The sequence below is a fragment of the Sceloporus occidentalis genome, unplaced genomic scaffold (assembly GCF_023333645.1).
Source record: "Sceloporus occidentalis isolate IW3139 unplaced genomic scaffold, rSceOcc1.0.p SCAF_5, whole genome shotgun sequence".
Taxonomy (NCBI): domain Eukaryota; kingdom Metazoa; phylum Chordata; class Lepidosauria; order Squamata; family Phrynosomatidae; genus Sceloporus; species Sceloporus occidentalis.
Window position 1 is genome coordinate 183762658 of NW_028316985.1, and position 18007 is coordinate 183780664.

Consider the following 18007-nt stretch of genomic DNA (forward strand, 5'->3'; position numbering starts at 1 on the left):
ATCCTACATGTTTCTTGAATGTCCCACATTTTGTGGTTCCTTGTCCTCCTTTGCAGTTATGACATCAGGGTCAGCCTGCCCTCAACCTAATTCCAAGTTGGGTGGTGGAGCTGGTAGAAAAAAGCATAGTGAAAATCTGAAAAACTCCACTCACTTTTGGCTCTGGCTTAGGGCTGGCACGGCACATCCAGGACAAAACTCCTGTAATTCATGGACAGATAGTGCAATAGGATGACGTACCATAAAGCTCAATCAAAAAGATCCACCAGGGGGATGATGGTATCTGTCCTCCCTCACCCTTAAACCCCAACTTTCAGCCATAGTTGTCTTCGCCTTGCTGGTGGAAGGCAGGGAAGGAGGGTGGAGGGATATAGAGAGGGATAAGTCTTTGGTGGCATGGGATCGTAGATATAAATGTTGCTTGATTTATTGTGTATGAGATAAGAGCTGTTGGGAGCGGGGAGAGAATCGAGTGTTGAAGTGGATGCTGACTGGTGGAACATTTGAGATTTTCATGGGACAGCAGACTGAATGGAGTCAGTTTTGCTGCTGGTTCAAGAGGAGTGCAAGGAGAAAATGTGTTTAAGAAAGTGTCTGGAGTAAGACTAGGGTTGGAGGGAGAGAGAGGAGTTTGAGTTGTATTAGTAAGGGTCTGATTTAGCTTGAGATGAGAGCGTGGTGTTTCAAATTATTTATACACACTAGCTAGGCAGACAAACAGATTACTGACTGTATTTTTTAACTTTTGTGCATGTTTTTACTGATTTGTGTGCATGCATACACACACACAATCTGGTATCTTACAAATAAAGTCCTCTGGACTCACTATCATTCTGAAAGCTGTATTTCAGACAAGGTGTATGTGGTGGCAGCACTGAAGGTGAAAGGATGAGGTCCTGCTGGGAGATAAAAGTACTATCAATCTTCACAGGGATCTTAGAGGGCATTTAGACTGACCTCACAGTTGGTGTCACATAAGCGGGACAGGAAGAAGTCTTTAAGTACAGAAGAGGTGGTGATCATACTGAGTGTTTGCACTGAACACTAGGAAAGCCTTCACATTTGGTGGGTTAAGGATAAAGACCCCCCCCCCCCCACATTTGGCCACAGTGGTGGGACTGTTAGAGAGGAAGCTTCACAGTTGGAGGCACTGGCGTGGAGTCAAAAATCTGACATTTGTATACAGTGGTGTGATAAAGGGTGGAAACTCAATATTTGGCATAGGTAGCAGTAGGATATAAACTGAGATCCCCACATTTGGTGGTAGGATTACTCAAGAGTAATCCCCACAGCATCCCTGCTCTTCACTGGCCAGACAACAGCTATGCTTGGAAGATGCAGTTATGGCTGATAATTGGGATTTGCAAGGTGAGTTAGGAAAGGGCCTTTATGCCCAGTTGATGGAGTTTTATGGAATCTCATCTTGCTCCAAGATCTGTTAAGGATTAAAATTACAAGAGGCCCATCCTATATCCAATATGGCAACTGTATTCTGGCTGCAGCCATATTGGGTCTGGCTATGTCCACCTTGTTTGCACCCCTACAACTGACTCATCCTGAGCATCATCAGTGGTCTTTCATTGGAAGGGGGAAAAAGCAGTAGAGTATGAAGAAAATTACTTTAAAATGGAGCGCTTAAAGGCATTTAACAACCTGGAAAAATCTATAAAGAGAGAGAAGGAAACTGCTGTACATGTCAAAGGCTGAGATTAATGCTACATGTGGTGGAGAGTGAAAATGTGGCTAGGTACTGGAAGACGAGTGCTGGGAGCAATCGATGAAATATTAAAGTAGAAATGGAACCGAAAGTGTGCCTCTTAAGTGTTGCTTTAAAATTATGCTTGTTAAAGAAATAACCACTAGCTTTATACACCTTCACAATGGCTCACAATACATTATGTAAGAGCATGGAAAACAAAGTTCTAGAAAGACTGAAGGGTTGTGAAAAATGGAGCACCAAAAAGAAATGACTAAATTGATTGCGTTTGGAAGAAATTCAAAGAAGACTTTGAGAAGCTGGAATCCAGTCATTTGGTAGCTAAGATTAAAACTGAGGTTTGAATTAATGGAAAACATAAATGCTACTGTGAAAAAGTACAGTCTGGGGTTTGGTTTAAGATGTGTGAATTGTGTATTTAAATTTGTGTAAATCATACTGAAGACAGAGAACTGTGGTGTCTGTCAGGCTAATGTCTACATTTGGAGGTGAATTCACAAAGTTTCATTATGTTGTTGTTTCTTCACATGCATGGAACACATCCAGGGGTAACTGTGTTGGCCATATAGCAAAGTACAATAACATTCAAAATCCACAAAACAGTGGTGGCCTGCACCTGCCCCTTTCCCCGATGGATCAGGGCTTCAGCAGCCACAGCGGCAGCCCCAGAGGCCCCGATCCGCCGCTTTTCCAGGCCGTGAGGAAGCTTCATGCCCCAAGGACACCCTGACAGCGGCAGGGAGAGAGAGAAAGGGGCCACTCAGCTTCTTTCTCTTTTGTATGACTGGTGCAACCGTGTAAAAGCTGTGACAATGATACAAGCACCGTTTCAGAGCTCCTTCTGGCGCCGCTGAAAGGGCGCCACAAGCGTCCTGCAGCGGCGCGCGTGCATCACGCCCGTGCCGCTCCATTTGGAGACGGCCCACTCTGACATCGTAATGGCAGCGCCCGTATAGACAGGGCGCCGCCATTACCACGAGGCAACCCTAGCATGTATCCAGTCTGGATACCGCCAGTGATACCTTTATTGGGTATGTACGTGCATATGTACTGTGAAATAACCTCTTGACTCATGATGACCCCATGGATTTCATAGGGTTTACTCATTATTCCTTATATGCATTTTGCTTTATGAAGCACTTCTACCTATCCTGAAGCCTAGATACAAAGCTGGCTAAGAAACCTCCACTTTAACTGATTTTTATACCAGCAGAAAACAGGCCTTAAGAAATGGGGGCAAAGAACCTTAAAAAATAAATCCTTATTTTCATTGTTTGGCTTTTTAATAATAGAATCATAGAGTTGGAAAAGACCCCAAGGGTCATCCAGTCCAACCCCATTCTGCCATGCAGGAACAAAGAATCAAAGCACTCCTGACAGAGGGCCATCCAGCCTCTGTTTCCCCAAAGAAGGAGATCCCACTACACTCCAACGAAGTGTAGTGTGTTCCACTGTCAAACAGCCCTTATTGTCAGGAAGTTCTTCCTAATGTTGAGGTGGAATCTCTTTTCCTGCAGCTTGCATCCATTGCTCCAGGTTCAAATCTATGGAGCAGCAGAAAACAAGCTTGCTCCATTTTCAATATGACACCTCTTCAAATAATTAAAAGGGGCTATTAAATGAGCTCTTAACCTTCTCTTCTCCAGGCTAAACATACCTAGCTCCTTAAGTCTCTCCTCATAAGCCATGGTTCCCTGACCTTTCACCATTTTGGTTGCCTTCCTTTGGACACATTCCAGTTTCTCAACATCCTTTTTGAATTGTGGTGCCCAGAACTCGACACAGTATTGCAGGTGGAGCCTGACCAAAGCAGAATAGAGTGGCACTATTGCATCCCTTGATCTAGACACTGTACTTCTAGTGATGCATCCTAGAATTGCATTGACCTTTTATCTGCTGCATCACAACTGCTCATGTTCAACATGTGGTCTACATGTTCGACATGTGGCCTTGCCTGAAAGAAGAAAGCCCTCCCTCCATCCACCACTCAGAGGGAGAGAGAGGTAAGCCAGCTCCATTGGGCTTAATGAGGGTAAGAAGAAGGGCCCTCCTTCCAGTCCATCTGCCATGGTCTAGGCCTCTGAGGGAGAGAAGATCTGCTGGACTTTCCCCCTTCCCCACTGCCATTCCCTTCTCCTTTTGTGTCATGTCTCTTTACACTGTAAGCCTGAGGGCAGGGAAATGTTTAATTAACAATTTGTAAGCTGCTCTGATAGCCTTTTGGTTGAAAAGTGGGGTTTAAAATAATAGTTGTTGTTGTTGTTGTTATTATTATTATTGGACTCCTAGTATTCCTTTCACATATAGTCTTGTTCAGGCATGTGTCCCCCATCCTATATCTATGCATTTCATTTTTTTCTGGCTAAATGCAGTACCATACATTTATCCCTGTTGAAATTCATTTTGTTAGTTTTGATCCAGCTTTCTAATCTATTAAGGTCATTTTAAATTATGATCTCATCCTGTTGAATAACACTGGGCCCAGAAGAGAACCCTGTGGCACCCCACTGGTCACTTCTCTCCAGGATGAAGAGGAGCCATTGCTCAGCATCCTTTGGGTGATGTATATATTTTATTGTTTTAATTCAATAGATAGCTGGGTTGCATTTTGACAATAACTTTTTATATGTTTTAACCTATATTTTGTCTGTATGTTTTCTTTTTTGTAAGCTGTCATCAAGTCCCAGCTGCAATGGGAAATACAGAATATAAGTAAATAAAGTGGTAGCAGAAACAGTAATAGTACAGTTGGCCCTGTATATCCACAGATCTGCATCTGTGGATTCAGCCACCCATGGCTTGAAAATATATATATATATTTAAAATAATCCCATAAACAAACCTTGATTTTGCTATTTTATGTAAGGGGCACCATTTTACTACGCCACTGTATATAATGGGACTGGAGAATCCATAAAAAATTTGCTATCCACAGGGAAATCCTGGAAATCCAGATAAAACCTGAGCTCACAGGTTCTCTAATTATGATGTCAGATACAGCCAAGCTAGAGAACTGAGTATTATGGACTGAGTAAATTGAAACCAGTCCATGAAAACCAGTTCTCAGAGCTTGGGACTGCCAGAGTCCTACAAGCACATCTTCATTTAAAATGATACAGGGTAAAAACATAAAGATAGGTCAATCCTATGGCCCTGATGCACCAGGCAGCAGCTTTGACAAGACAAAGACCAGCCTGATGCAGTCCAGACTCTTGGCAATTCCAGCCACAAAATAGGTAGCAAGTGAAACAGCAAACCCAGGCAGGCAGCTAATCCCAACACTGCGCTCTTTCCATGCCCCATCCATCCCTGTACAGTGAAAGCACTAGTCAACACACAGGTATAATGTCATTCTAACCTGTCCCCAAACATCTTCAGGTAAGCAGTTCAGATGGAGGCAGAACTACAATGCCTCCCCTGGGAAGAGAGGAAGGCTGAGTAGTTTTACCAGAATAGCCAATGATTCCTGCAGCCCCAGCCTTGTAGAGCATGTAATCCCTGAACAGACAATATAATTTCAGGAGGCTTGTGTAGGAAAAGGGAACCCCATAAAACTGTACTCTACAGCTGCAGTTTCAGCTCAGAGGGGCTGCAATCTACAGAAGCTGGTCCTATTTCTACTGTGGCATGGGCACCAAGGTGGGTGAAGGGGCCATGTCTAAAACCAATTATCTATTTATTTATATTCTGCCTTTTCCCCAGACTGAGACTCAAAGCTGCTTACAACAATTTAAAAAAAAGGTTAAAAATACACATGATCCCGAAAAAAATGAAAACCAGGTTAAAACATGTATCATTAGAACACACACATACATCACCAGCTCAACAATTAGCAATATCCAATGCATTGTGTAAGATGGGCCTTATGTAATCCCTTATCAAATGCATGTCAGAATAGAAAAGTCTTTGCTTGTCTGAGAGTCGAAAGTAGGGAGGCTGCCAGTCTAACTTGTCTGGGAAGGGAGTTCCAGACCCTGGAAAAAGCCACTGAGAAGGCTCTGTTTCCCATATTCCCACCAGATGTATTTATGAGGGAAGTAGGACAGAGAGAAGGGCTGCCCCAGCAGATCTCAGAGCATGGGTTGGCTCATAAGGGAGAATACAGTCCTTCAAATAACTTGGATCTAAGACGTGTAGGGCTTTAACCAGTACTTTGAATTGTGCCCAGAAACAGACTGGCAACCAAGTGGAGCTGTTGAAACAATGCCATCCCAGGTCCCACTACAGTGACCAAACTGATGAGTAAATATCAGCAATCTGCTCCACGGAGGCTTCTTAAACCTGATGGTTGCTTATATCCTTTAGATTTGTAGCAAGATGCTATAAGATGGTTACTAGATCTGCAGCACCAGAAAAGGAGAGTATTTCTTTCTTTAAAATTAAATCTTAGAGAATGAGTAAAATAAGAGAGAGTAACATACCTTGATGTAGTCAAGAAGTTCTGTTAGAAAGCTACGGGACTGAGCAGAACAAGAGAAATGGTCATTAGTCAAAAGGAGAAGTGTGTTCAAGAAATTAACATGGCAACTGTGATAAAGCAAATGAAGGAAACCTGTTCTGTTTATAAATCTACAGAAAACAGTAAAAGAAGGTTCTTGCATTTAAGTATACTCTAAAGGGTCCCAGGACTGATTAGGTATGACTGGATGCTTCTCCTGTTTTGGAAACATCCAAAAACTCACACATCAGTTTCTTATAAAAATTTTTTCTGAATTAGCTTAGAAAACATTCCATCCACTGCCATAACCATATTATATGCCATGACTAGGACCCGGAGCAATGGATGCAAGCTGCAGGAAAAGAGATTCCACCTCAACATTAGGAGGAACTTCCTGACAGTAAGGGCTGTTCGACAGTGGAACACACTTCCTTGGAGAGTAGTGGAGTCTCCCTCCTTGGAGGTCTTCAAACGGAGGCTGGATGGCCATCTCTCGGGGATGCTTTGATTTGGATTTCCTGCATGGCAGGGGATTAGACTGGATGGCCCTTGTGGTCTCTTCCAACTCTATGATTCTATGAAATCACCCCCTGATCTGACTCATAGATGTGAAAATATACTGCATTTTAAAAGCTTATTCATCATTACAGATTCTATACATAACACCACTTCTCTTTTCTAATAGTGTGGATCGGAGTGTTAGCTCACTTTTCCTGGGCTTTTGGAATGACAAATAAGATAACACACATCCTCGAATAAAACAATTGAAAAAAAACTTTGTAAATATGCTATGAGAAAAGGACCACCGCTTGATATTATAAGCTTTCAATAAAATGGTGGGAAGCAAAAGCATTTTGTTTTAGGACAAGATGGCACTTTATATCCAGTGACCTTGGAAGGTTTTCACACGTTCATGACTCTGTTATCGAAGAAACCATTTCACACCCGGCCTTCCAGGACATTCTGCTCGTCTTGCACCCAAGGGCAACATTTAGCCTGCAATATTAACCAGCTGCAATGATCAACATAAAAGAGAGCTTGGCTAAAATTATGCCTTTTGTTCAATGATTCAACAGAGGTGTCCACAGAATAACTAAGGCCCCACAGAGTGTGGGTGTTGAATTTTGAACATAGGGTGTTTCTAATACCATTTTTGATCAATATACACCCAAAGCAGAAGCTTGGGTTCAGAGCAGGGCTAAAGAAGTGTGTGTGTGTGTGTGTGTGTGTGTGTGTGTGTGTTATGGTCAAGTATTATTAAAGCATTAAAGACAGGCTAACGACAAAAGATCATAATCAGAAGCTTTGATACCTGTGCTTGTTACAGAGTAAATTAGACAGCTTTGATTATGAGATAATGACATAAAAATAGATTTATTTTCCTATGTCTTTCCCAAAAGGAGTTCAGAAATGTGTACCTGTGTTCTCTCCCCTTTTAGACCAATGGTTACTATTTGATGTTCTTTTGGTGCCTGTTTATCAAACCATTTCCTGTATTGCTATGTACTGTATATGCATTATCCTACTTGAGAGTATGTATTTTCCCTGGAAGATTAACCATCCATTATGAAACCAAGCCCTCCCTCCAGTCCATCTGCCTTGGTCCAGGCCTCGGAGGTAGAGAGGAACTGCTGGACCTCTTACCCTTTCCCTCCACCACTCCCTTCTCCTTCTGTGTCATGTCTTTTTAGATTGTAAGCCCGAGGGCAGGGATCCGTCTAGCTAAAAAGATTGCATGTACAGCGCTGTGTAAATTTACAGCACTTCATAAATAAAGGTTAATAATAATAATAATAATAATAATGGTAAATCTGTGAGGGGTCAGCTGAGGCCAGAACAACCTCAGTAATGTTTTCTATGTTGCTTGAGACCTAGACATTTGAGGGAGGTTAAGTCTGTTTGGGATCCCTTCTCCATGCCCCACCAGTGAGGTCAATATACTATGCTGGGACATGAGAGGGGGCCTTTTCACCTGTGGTACCCTAACAGTAGAATGCTCTCCCCGTGGAGGACTCATTTTGTTGAGGTGTCAAGTGAAAATTTTGTTGTTTATTAAGCCCTTTAGGCCTCATTAATGTATCGCAAATACTGGTGTACATAGTTCTGTAAACTTGTTTAATCTTTTAAATCCATTTTAAACTCATGATTATGTTTAATAGTTATCATTTTCATCATCATCATCTTCTTCTTCTTCTTCTTCTTCTTCTTCATCATCATCATCATCATCATCCATGGGGGTAGAATTCAGAGACATAGCTGAGTTACTCTGGAATATCAGTATGCAGAGATCTTGTAGCACTTTTCCAAAAGAGGATGTAGCATGAACTTTCACAGACTTAAGTCTATTTCCTCCAAGCATCTGAGGAAATAGACCAAGTCTACAAAAGTTTATGCGACAACTTCTTTTGCAGAGTTAGTCTCAAAGGTGCTACAAGATCCCTTTGTTTAATAAGTCTGAGTGAAGCTTTGAACCTGACTTTTCTATGCCTTAAGACAGTTTATTCTAACTGCAAAGAAGCCAGTGAAGTCTGATTGTGTCCATGTTTGGAGACATCTACCATAGTGGTTTTCCATCTTTGCTTCTTGAAATGTTTTGGGCTTAAGCACCCAGAATCCCTGACTATTGGCTGTACTACTTGGGACTTCTGGAAGATGGACTTCTGGAAGATGTTATTATTGTAACTACTGTAGGTGGAACACACTTGGCTGCTAAGGCTGTCCCTGACCAATGTAGGACTAGGAAAACAGTTGCCCTCACTTCTGCCTTTGCTAGTAAATGATACCACAGCAAAATAAATAAATAAAGTACACTGACATTTTCACAGTGGAAATATTTTAAGTGTGGTCAGATGATGAGCAGTGAATTAGCTATATTTGATTGATCAACTGGCTGTTATGCCCATCCTAGCTGAGAATGAGCTAGGTTGTGTGCATACATCTCCAGGTTGCCTGTTGACTTATGGCAATCTCATTAATTTCATAGGGTTTTCTTAGGCAACAAATATTTAGAAATGGTTTTGCCAATTTCTTCTTTTGAAATGCAGCCTACAGCATCTGGTATATGTTGATGGTCTCACATCCAAATACTAGCCAAGGCTGATGTTGCTTGGTTTTCAAGATCAGGTGGGATTTGGTGCCTTTAGGGAATTTAGGAATTTAGGATGGGAGACCAGCCAGTTGACCAGTGAAATATAGCTGAGAATCATATAATTGATCTGTTTTGTATATGGTTTGCTCTTAAGCATTTCTTTTTTCCAGCACTATGCCACAGCCCTTGATCTGATTGTTCCAGGATTCTTCCTAGTCCTACATCTGGGCAGAACACTCTCCTCACACCATTTTCTCTCTCACCTACTTATTTCAGTTCCATTTTAGCTGGAAATAAATGGTTTCAGACTCAACTTTCCCAACTTCTGTTCCAGGTCTAGAGCAAACTCCCAACCTCCATATCAGATAGTAGAGCCTACCTCCTCCTCTGTCATGGCTTCATCCAGCCCTTCCTCTTCCACTACAAAGCTCTCCTTGAGCTTGAGATATTCCTCGTACTCCCGCTGTTCCTCCTCTTCTTTTGCCTTCTTCTTTTCTTCCTCCTGAAAGAAAGAACAGTGGTGGAACAAATATTGAGCAATATGGATCAGTGGTCTGACTTCAGTGGAAGGCACATTCCTAGGGTTTACTATCTAGCACACCAAATTCTTAAATCACCATTAATAAACTTTCTACTTACCTTGCTATGGAGATGGTACTTAAATTAGACCAGACAAGGGGCAAACAATAAGGATGCATCTCTGGTTCACACTGCTGAGCTAAAAAGGTGTCCCTTTGACCCTTCTTTTTCTTTGACTTGCTAACCAAAAGGAGGCAAAGCTCTTTCATGCATGCTGATTCTTATACAGCAAAAAGTTCTGCCAATTTGCATAAGCCCATTTCTGACGTGCTGCAGACAGTAGGAAGTCCCTGCCTTCCCACCCCAATATGTTCTTTTTCTGTGATCAGGTCTGGCCACGATCTGGTGCAAGATGAGGAGCTAAATTTCTAAACTCTGCAAAGTTGCAATCTTGCTTCCTACTATGTGCCTAAAGTGACTTAGCTGCCACAATTAAACTGAGAGATACACTTCTACAGTGTTGTGATAATCGATACATAAAATTTTACATCTCTTTTTTAGCTAGATCAATAGAAAAACATCAATTTATGTACATCAGCAAGAGGGTTCAAATTGTGTTCAGGCTAATAGGTAAAGAGCTATTTCTCTTGAGCAGTAAGAATAAAACAGAAAGGCTCTGAACATACGTAGAGCATCTTCTCATCCAACATTACAAAACCGAGAAGGGCTAGAAGCCCATATGCCTGAGTTTTTGCAGGCCACTTTCTGGAAGTTAAATATTACCAGAACTTGCCAGACATTCCCAGCACAGCACCTGTTTTCAAAACTAGGGTTATAAAAGTTAGGAGCCACACATTCCTTTTCCCAAAGAATTCTACCCCTGATTTTTGTTGCTGCTCTGAAGCAGCTCCCTTCACAGCCCAGTCCAGTCTCATATGTTTTCACAGCTTTAAGACAAAATCATGGCAAGGTAAAGACAAAACAGGGAGCATAAAAGAGTTCTTTGATATAGCTTATTAAGACAACCAATTTTTTTTGAAGCAACCCCTCTTTCTTCTTAAAAGAAAATCTAACTGCAGCTGGAATGAAGCCGCACAGAGACATGTAGATGTTTCCAAAAGAATATACTATCAGGGGGAGGTGGGATGATAGGAGTTGCTGGGAGAGAGAAGCAGCTTTTCCTACAGAGAGCTAGAGAAACAAACCAAGTGGAATGGGAGAAAACTGAAAATGAAGTGCCACTGCCTTGTAGCACTAGATCCGCAGGGAGGGAATAGAGGATCTGGGTGGTGTGGTCAATGGATTTGTTTATGTGTGTATTGCATCAGGTTGATTTTCATTATAAAACTCAGAAACCAAATGGTAAAAATTTGGAAAAATTCATGATAGATGTGTGCAGTATAACAGTGAATAAGAACAGAATACAGGGAAACTGAAATGTGAAGAAAGAACCAACACTAAGGTGGAAGGAAGTCAAAAGTGATTTAATGACTTGTAGAAGATTATAACAAAAGAATTTTAAAATGTATGATACAAATATTGTAGTACCACCCTAGGTTGTAAACTATTAATACATACATTTCTTTTATGTATATTTAGAAAATATTTTACACACACACATTATTTTCTGCTTTCTTTTGTTTTTAATAAAAAGATGTGTAAATAAAAGAGGTGGTGTAGTGTAAGTGTTCTATGGCTAGCCTTGAAAAGCAGTGAAAAGCAAGTTACTCTCTTTTCTGAATTGTTGTTGTTGTTGTTGTTGTTGTTGTTGTTGTTGTGTGCCTTCAAATCACTTCCAACTTACAGCAAGCCAATCACAGGGTTTTCTTGGCAAGCTTTGTTCAGAGGGTTTTTTGCCAGTGACCTCTGAGGTTGATAGCATGTGACTTTGCTGAACGCCATTCACTGGGTTTTCATGGCAGTGTGGGGACCCTGATTTCAAAGTCATAGTCCAACATTCAAACACTACACCGCACTGGCTCTTCTTTTCTGCATAACTGTGCCAAATTATTTGTTTCTAAAATTTAAAAGTTACTTTTTGGAGAACAGCACCCCTAACCTTCACCATGGCCATGATGTTGTGTCAAAATCTAACTTTATCTAAACTCTGGAACTGGTCCATTCCCCCCTATAAATATGAAGATTGGTACGGAGTCTTGAGAGTCAGCGTGGCATAGTGGTTTGAGTTGGTTGGTTTGAGCATAGTCAATTGAGAGCTGGTTTGAGTGGCATAGTGGTTCAAGTGTTGGACTCTGGAGACCAGAATTCATTCCCAATTCAGCCATGAAACCCAATGGGTGACCCTGGGCAAGTCTCACTCTCTCAGCCACCGTTAAAGGCAAGGGGCGAACCTCCTCTGAACAACTCTTGCCAAGAAAACCTCATGATAGGTTGACCTTAGGGTCACCATAAACCGGAAACGACTTGAAGGCACAGAACAAGAACAACAAATGAAGTCTTAAGTGGTGTAGTGTAGAAACAATCCAAATTTATTCTTTTTAAATAAAACAAAACACCTGGATTACAGCAACTTAAATGCAACAGGTGTATTCTTCACTGAGTGGTATTAGTCATACTTAATAAAGATCACTTGAATCAACAGAAACAAAGTTAGTCTGGACTCACTTAAGCCCTACTGATCTTAGCAGGTCTATCCTGGGTAAGACAAAATCAGGATCTAACCTAGGGATGTAGCTTTGGAGAGGCAATATGCAGTTTGACAGTGCTTTAACTGTCATGGCTCCATCCTATGGAATCCTAGGACATGTAGTCTGCTGTGGCATTAAAGCTCTCTGACAGAAAAGACTAAAGAGCTCTCAAAACTACAAATCCCATTAGTCCATAGTGTTGAGTCATAACAGTATCAAGATGCATTAATTCTGCAGTGTAGATGCAGCCTATGTTGTACACATGCATTACTGGAGGCTGGTGGCTTTCATGACAGTTGGACAGTGACTCTGATCTGAGTATTAGTCTAAACTTTCAATAACTATCCAAAGTTTTGAAAAACATCCCTTGCAAGTGGAAAGAAAACAATGACAAGTGAAATACATAGCATTACTTTTATGCTTACAATGGCCTCAGTCCTACAGATTTTTGAGTGGTGAGTGAACACATAGGCAAACAATGCTAATTTCATGAGTCTTCTCAAATGGTGACTACCTACAGGATTCAGGCCACAGTATTCAAGTTAAAGTTGAAGACTAATTTACAACTTTTCCCTTTTTCTTTTCTTCATGTGGGAAGCATAAGTAAATTTGTAAGAAGCCTTCCTTTAATCTCTTAAAGCAGTGTTTAAAACTGTTGGTTTGAAATAGGGTTGGCTTGTAAACTGAGAAAGTATGCAAGGTGAAAAAAGTGCTGTGCAAAAGGCGGCAGGTTTGCATCATATGCTACTTCCAAACTGAAGTAGGTGAGACATTTGTTCTCTTGCTAATAGAATATCTGCGGCGAACCATTTCCTCCACCAAAAAATCTCCAGGGGCAAAAGGGAAATTCCCAGGGCTGTGCAATGCTGAAGCAAAGAGCCATTGCAAGCTGAGAATATCTTTCACGACCACTGGGACTTTTGAGAGGAAAGAAGGTATTTAAAAAAGAAATGGTTTCAAAACCCAGAAGCAATGGGGGCATGTACTTGGAACCCCACCTAAAATTATGACCACGAAATTGACACATCTGCACTCCTAAAAACATAAAAACTATTCCCATCAACAGGTTTTAAAAGACATGCACACATGAGCACCCAAATACTGGTCTAGTGTTGCAAAGGTAGGGATGTAAAAATAAATATAAGGACTAGCAAAATGGTATTAGTGACCCCACTACTATGGGCAATTTCTTCCTTGTCCCCCAAAAGTTGTCTTACACCCAGGGGAAGGAAACCATATGTTGTTGGACTGGAAGTCCCAGCAGCCCCAGATGGCATGTCCAAGGGTCAGGAATGCTGGGAGTGACTGTCAAACAACATCACTAGGGTAACATGGGTCCATCTCTGCCTTACAATGGAAATTGGTGTGTGGAGAGGTAACTGGCACTAGTCTAGGGACTGCAACACTGAGTAGTGCTTCCATATACCTTTTCAGCCATGCGTGTACCTTCAAGTTGCCTGCTGACTATAGCAACTGCACAAATTTCATAGTTTTCTTAGGCAAGGAATCCTCAGAGGAAGCTTTTGCCAGTTCCTTTCTCCGAAATATAGCCTACAGCACCTGTCAGTCCCCCCACCCAAGTACTAACCAGGGCCAACCCAGCTTAGCTTCCAAGATCAGATGGGATCTGGTGCCTTTAGGGAGTGTTTCTGTGTGTGTGCCTCCAAGTTACCTGTTATGGTGACTCATAAGGTTTTCTAAAGAAAGGAATACTCAGAGATGGTTTTGTCAGTTCCTTCCTCTGAAACATAGCTTTGCAGCACTTGGTATTCACTGAAGGTCTCCCTTCTAAGTACTAATCAGGACTGACCCTGTTTAGCTTCCAAGATCAGATGGGAACAGAGGTCTTTACAGTATTTAGGCACTATCTTAGTCACAGTGCACTAAGAATCCACTACCTTGATTCAGGCCCTCAGTAAGCCATTGAATTTGTTAATTTATTATAATTCAGCAAGGCCATGTTTTGGGATTTCTGGAATATGGTATATCCATAGAAAAACATGTGTCATTCTTGGGGACAGATAGATCCTGCAGGCTATTCTCACCATATATACGTATAAAATGTGCCTTCCATGGGAGTAGCACACAACTCTCTTCCCTTGCATCTCAATATATCCTGATTCCATGCATGACCTTCGGTCTTCCATCAGCTTCAACTGTCTTCGAACCTATAAATGTCACTTTTTAAATTATCTTGCTGCTTGGTATGCTTGTCATTTTCTCCCAGTATGTCCACATCATATCAGCTCTTGTCTCTTTAAAGCCCACCTTCTCCATGGCTTTTAAAAAATCAAACCATACTCTTCATTTACTATAAAATCAAGCCTGAGGCCAGAACGCATTTATCATAAGGCTTGGGAAGCGGGGCCCCCAGAATCTCTCGCTTGCATGGGCTGCATCTGCACTGCAGAAATAAAGTAATCTCACACCTCTTGAACTACCATAGGTCAAAACCCAGAATTCCAAAGCATTCAGACATGACAGTTAAAGTGGTATTATTTCTGCAGTGCAGATGCAGCACTGGTCAGCAGCCAAACCAGCTGAGGGATTGCAGAACCAGCAGGCCCAAAATTAACTTTTCTAATCTCTGCTAGGGAACAAACTTCACTGAACTCAGTAAGATTGACTTCTGAGTAATGTGATTATGATTACTCTTTTAATATCTGCATTCACACTCTATGCCTTCCTGCTCTTTCCTGTAAATTTTAGACTGTAAATCCATGGGAGAAGCACCCTTTTAGCTTCAAAGTAGATACTGAATTCCAGTTCTGCTGTTTCTCTTTCCAATCTACCTTTGTAGTTCTTTTGTTCAATGATCTCTGTTCTGAGGTCTGAGATGGAATGCCCAAGGAGATTGAAATGTTCTGCCATCTGTTTTTGTGTATTCCCATTCCTGGTATCTGATTTATGTCTTTTTATCCTCTGGCACAGGGATTTGGAGATCTCTCATTCATAGGATCGCCAAAAGTCAGAAGTTGGCTTGATGGCAATCAACAACAACAACAATGTTTTAAATCAGATAACAATATTTAGAATATTTCCAGCAAATTGTCTACGTTTTCTAGAAAACCCAAATCACCAACATCTGCCCTGAGACTACCACATTGTAAACAAGCAGGCAACTAGCCTCTTCCACTAACCAAGGGAATGCTGTGCACGCCTTTCATTTTATATTATTGCATGTGTTTCAAGCTGCCTTGAGAACCGTTTGATCAAAACCCAGAGCATAGATCTTTAAAAGAAATAAATAAAACAATCTTCTGATCTTAAATCAGAGCAGAAGCAGGTGTGTGTATGCAAATGGACTGAAAGCAGAATAGCACTTGGTATTGTTGTTTACAGGCATTAACAGCAGCAACCTATTTTCATCTAGCAAGCAGGAGAGGAGATGCTTGTGAGACTGTACCACTGTACAGCATATACAGGCATACCTCAATTAACAAAGCCTCTCACAGTGAAACTACTTTTTTTTAACAAAGCCTTTTTACATCTACCTCGTCCCCACTTTTCCTCCTCTATAAATAGCTAAAAGTTTTTTAGAAGCACTGGCAAGATTGCAGCAGCATGTCTGCAGTAAACAAGGCAATAAAGTTTGATCTGGGAAAAAGCATGAGTCTATGCTAGCTAATCCTAGTGTATTTGTGTGCACCTACCCACAATAGGAAATGCAAACAGCAGCTGCCCCCAGAATCTCTTACTGAGCATGAATTAACAGCAAAACAAGGAGAAAAGGGGAGCAGATAAGCTACCCTTGACCAAGACAGAACAGCAGACATGGGTTTTTGTTTGGGGGGGAGGGCTCTCCTGGGGACATGAAGGGGGAGGTGCATTAAAAACCCCTCCTGAAAACTATCCCCCTCCCACATTAGCACAGCAGTTTGGTTTCAAAAAGACTTCCAGTGTTAACAATGGAATTTTAAAGCATATACGTTGGAATACAGGACAGAGTGGGGAGATAACCGGAGACAGAAGGGGAAAGAGAAGGAGGGTGAAAAAGCAAGAGAAAAGGAGAAACAGAAATAGATGGGTGAAGATAGTGAATGTGAGAAAAGTGAGAAAGTAATGGGTGTGCCTACTGATACTATCCATTATTGACATGGCAGCACCCAGAAAGCTTCCCCAGCGGGAATGTAGACCGTAAAAGGTTCCCCACTTTATTCTAGGTCTACACTAAAGCCCACCTGTTTTTCCTCCTCCTGCCGCTGTCTCTCTTCCTCTTTACACCTCTCCTCTTCTCGCTTCTTGTCAAGCTTCTTTCGTTCTTCCCGTTCTGCTTCTTCAGCCTTTGATAATTCAAGGGATGGGAGAAAAGTCAAATGTTAGCCTTCAGAGGATCATACATTACAAAAACTATCACTTGTCCCTGAATTTTTTTTAAAAACAGTGTTTATTAGAGTATCTGTACTAAATTTATGTTAGCAAGAGCTTTAAACAGCCTCCCTCCGCATCTATAAACAGAAGTAAAAAAAAATTACCGAAGAAAACATGGATATTTCACTCAGAGGTTATGCAAAAAACCCAGCTTCAGACCAATTGGAGGTCTTTAATCAGACATTGGTTGGGCATCTTTCAGGAGTGTTGTAGTTGTGCATTCCTGCATGGCAGGGAATTGGATGAGGTGGCCGTTTTTGAGGTCCCCTCCACTGATATTGATAGCCCCCCGTCTACCCTAAGAAAGTTAGATGTCTTGCCTCTAATTACCTCTAATTTTTATTTTTAATTAATATTTTACATTGCTGATCATTTTATATTGTTATTGTTTTAGTTTGTTACTTTTTATGATTGGTGGGGGGGTGGGGATAGGGAATGACTTAGAAAGGTGTATTTTAATTGTATGTTGTATTTTATTGTTATTTTTGTCTGTTGTTATCCGCCTTGATCCGCAGGCAGAGGCAGGCTATAAATACAATGTATTATTATTATTATTATTATTATTATTATTATTATACCATCAGGCTGCAGACAATTTCTTCAATTATGTTGGCATGCCTCTAATTGGAATGATTCTGTTCAATGTTTCTCCTTGAAAGCAAGGCTCAGGACCCTGCTTTAGTGTGTGTGCATGGGGATGGGGATGAGGATGGGAGCTTTTCTTTTAACCACCCATGAATCTCTGGCCAATTCTGGTATTGAGAAAATGTTCCCCTTTTGGCAGTGGGGGCAGCCTATGCTTGGCAGTGGTGAGACAAAATTGCCTCTCTGGACCCACTGAACCCGCCTATCTGAGTTTGATAACACTCACCTCTCGCTGAGCTTTTCTTGCTTGCTTTTCCTCTAACTTTCGCTGTTTCTTTGCGCCAACCTTTCCAGAAAACTGGGGCTCAGGAGCTTCAGTGCCATCATTTTCCTCTAGGTTATGTTATTAAAAGTTAAAAAGAAAAAGAGATGAAGAAGAGCAGTAGTTCATTATCAAAGTGATAACACCACAGGAGGCCAGTCCAGCTGGCTCCATCATTAATCTTTCAGGAAACTTCTTATGCTTTTCCTGATCAGGAGGACTTTTCAGAGATGCAGCTACAATCTGGTGTTATCCATGGGAACAATCCTGGCAGAATTTTGAATGGAAATATAAATATAACAGTTATCAAATGTCTGTT

The 18007-nt window shown here is 41.3% G+C and overlaps 1 protein-coding gene across 3 annotated transcripts in view; it reads right to left on the reverse strand.

Moving 5' to 3' along the window:
- The window catches only part of DDRGK1 (DDRGK domain containing 1), a 45077-nt gene that overhangs the window by 7485 nt on the left and 19585 nt on the right, over positions 1-18007 (reverse strand). For 2 of the 3 annotated variants that reach the window (XM_089526383.1, XM_089526385.1), the window contains exons 3-6: positions 17653-17759; positions 16592-16693; positions 9623-9745; positions 6139-6177 (exon numbers count right to left, since the gene is read on the reverse strand). In XM_089526383.1, the coding sequence (XP_089382509.1) occupies positions 6139-6177; positions 9623-9745; positions 16592-16693; positions 17653-17759 (371 nt within the window). The remainder of the gene's footprint in view (positions 1-6138; positions 6178-9622; positions 9746-16591; positions 16694-17652; positions 17760-18007) is intronic. The other variant, XM_089526384.1, reaches the window with a different exon arrangement.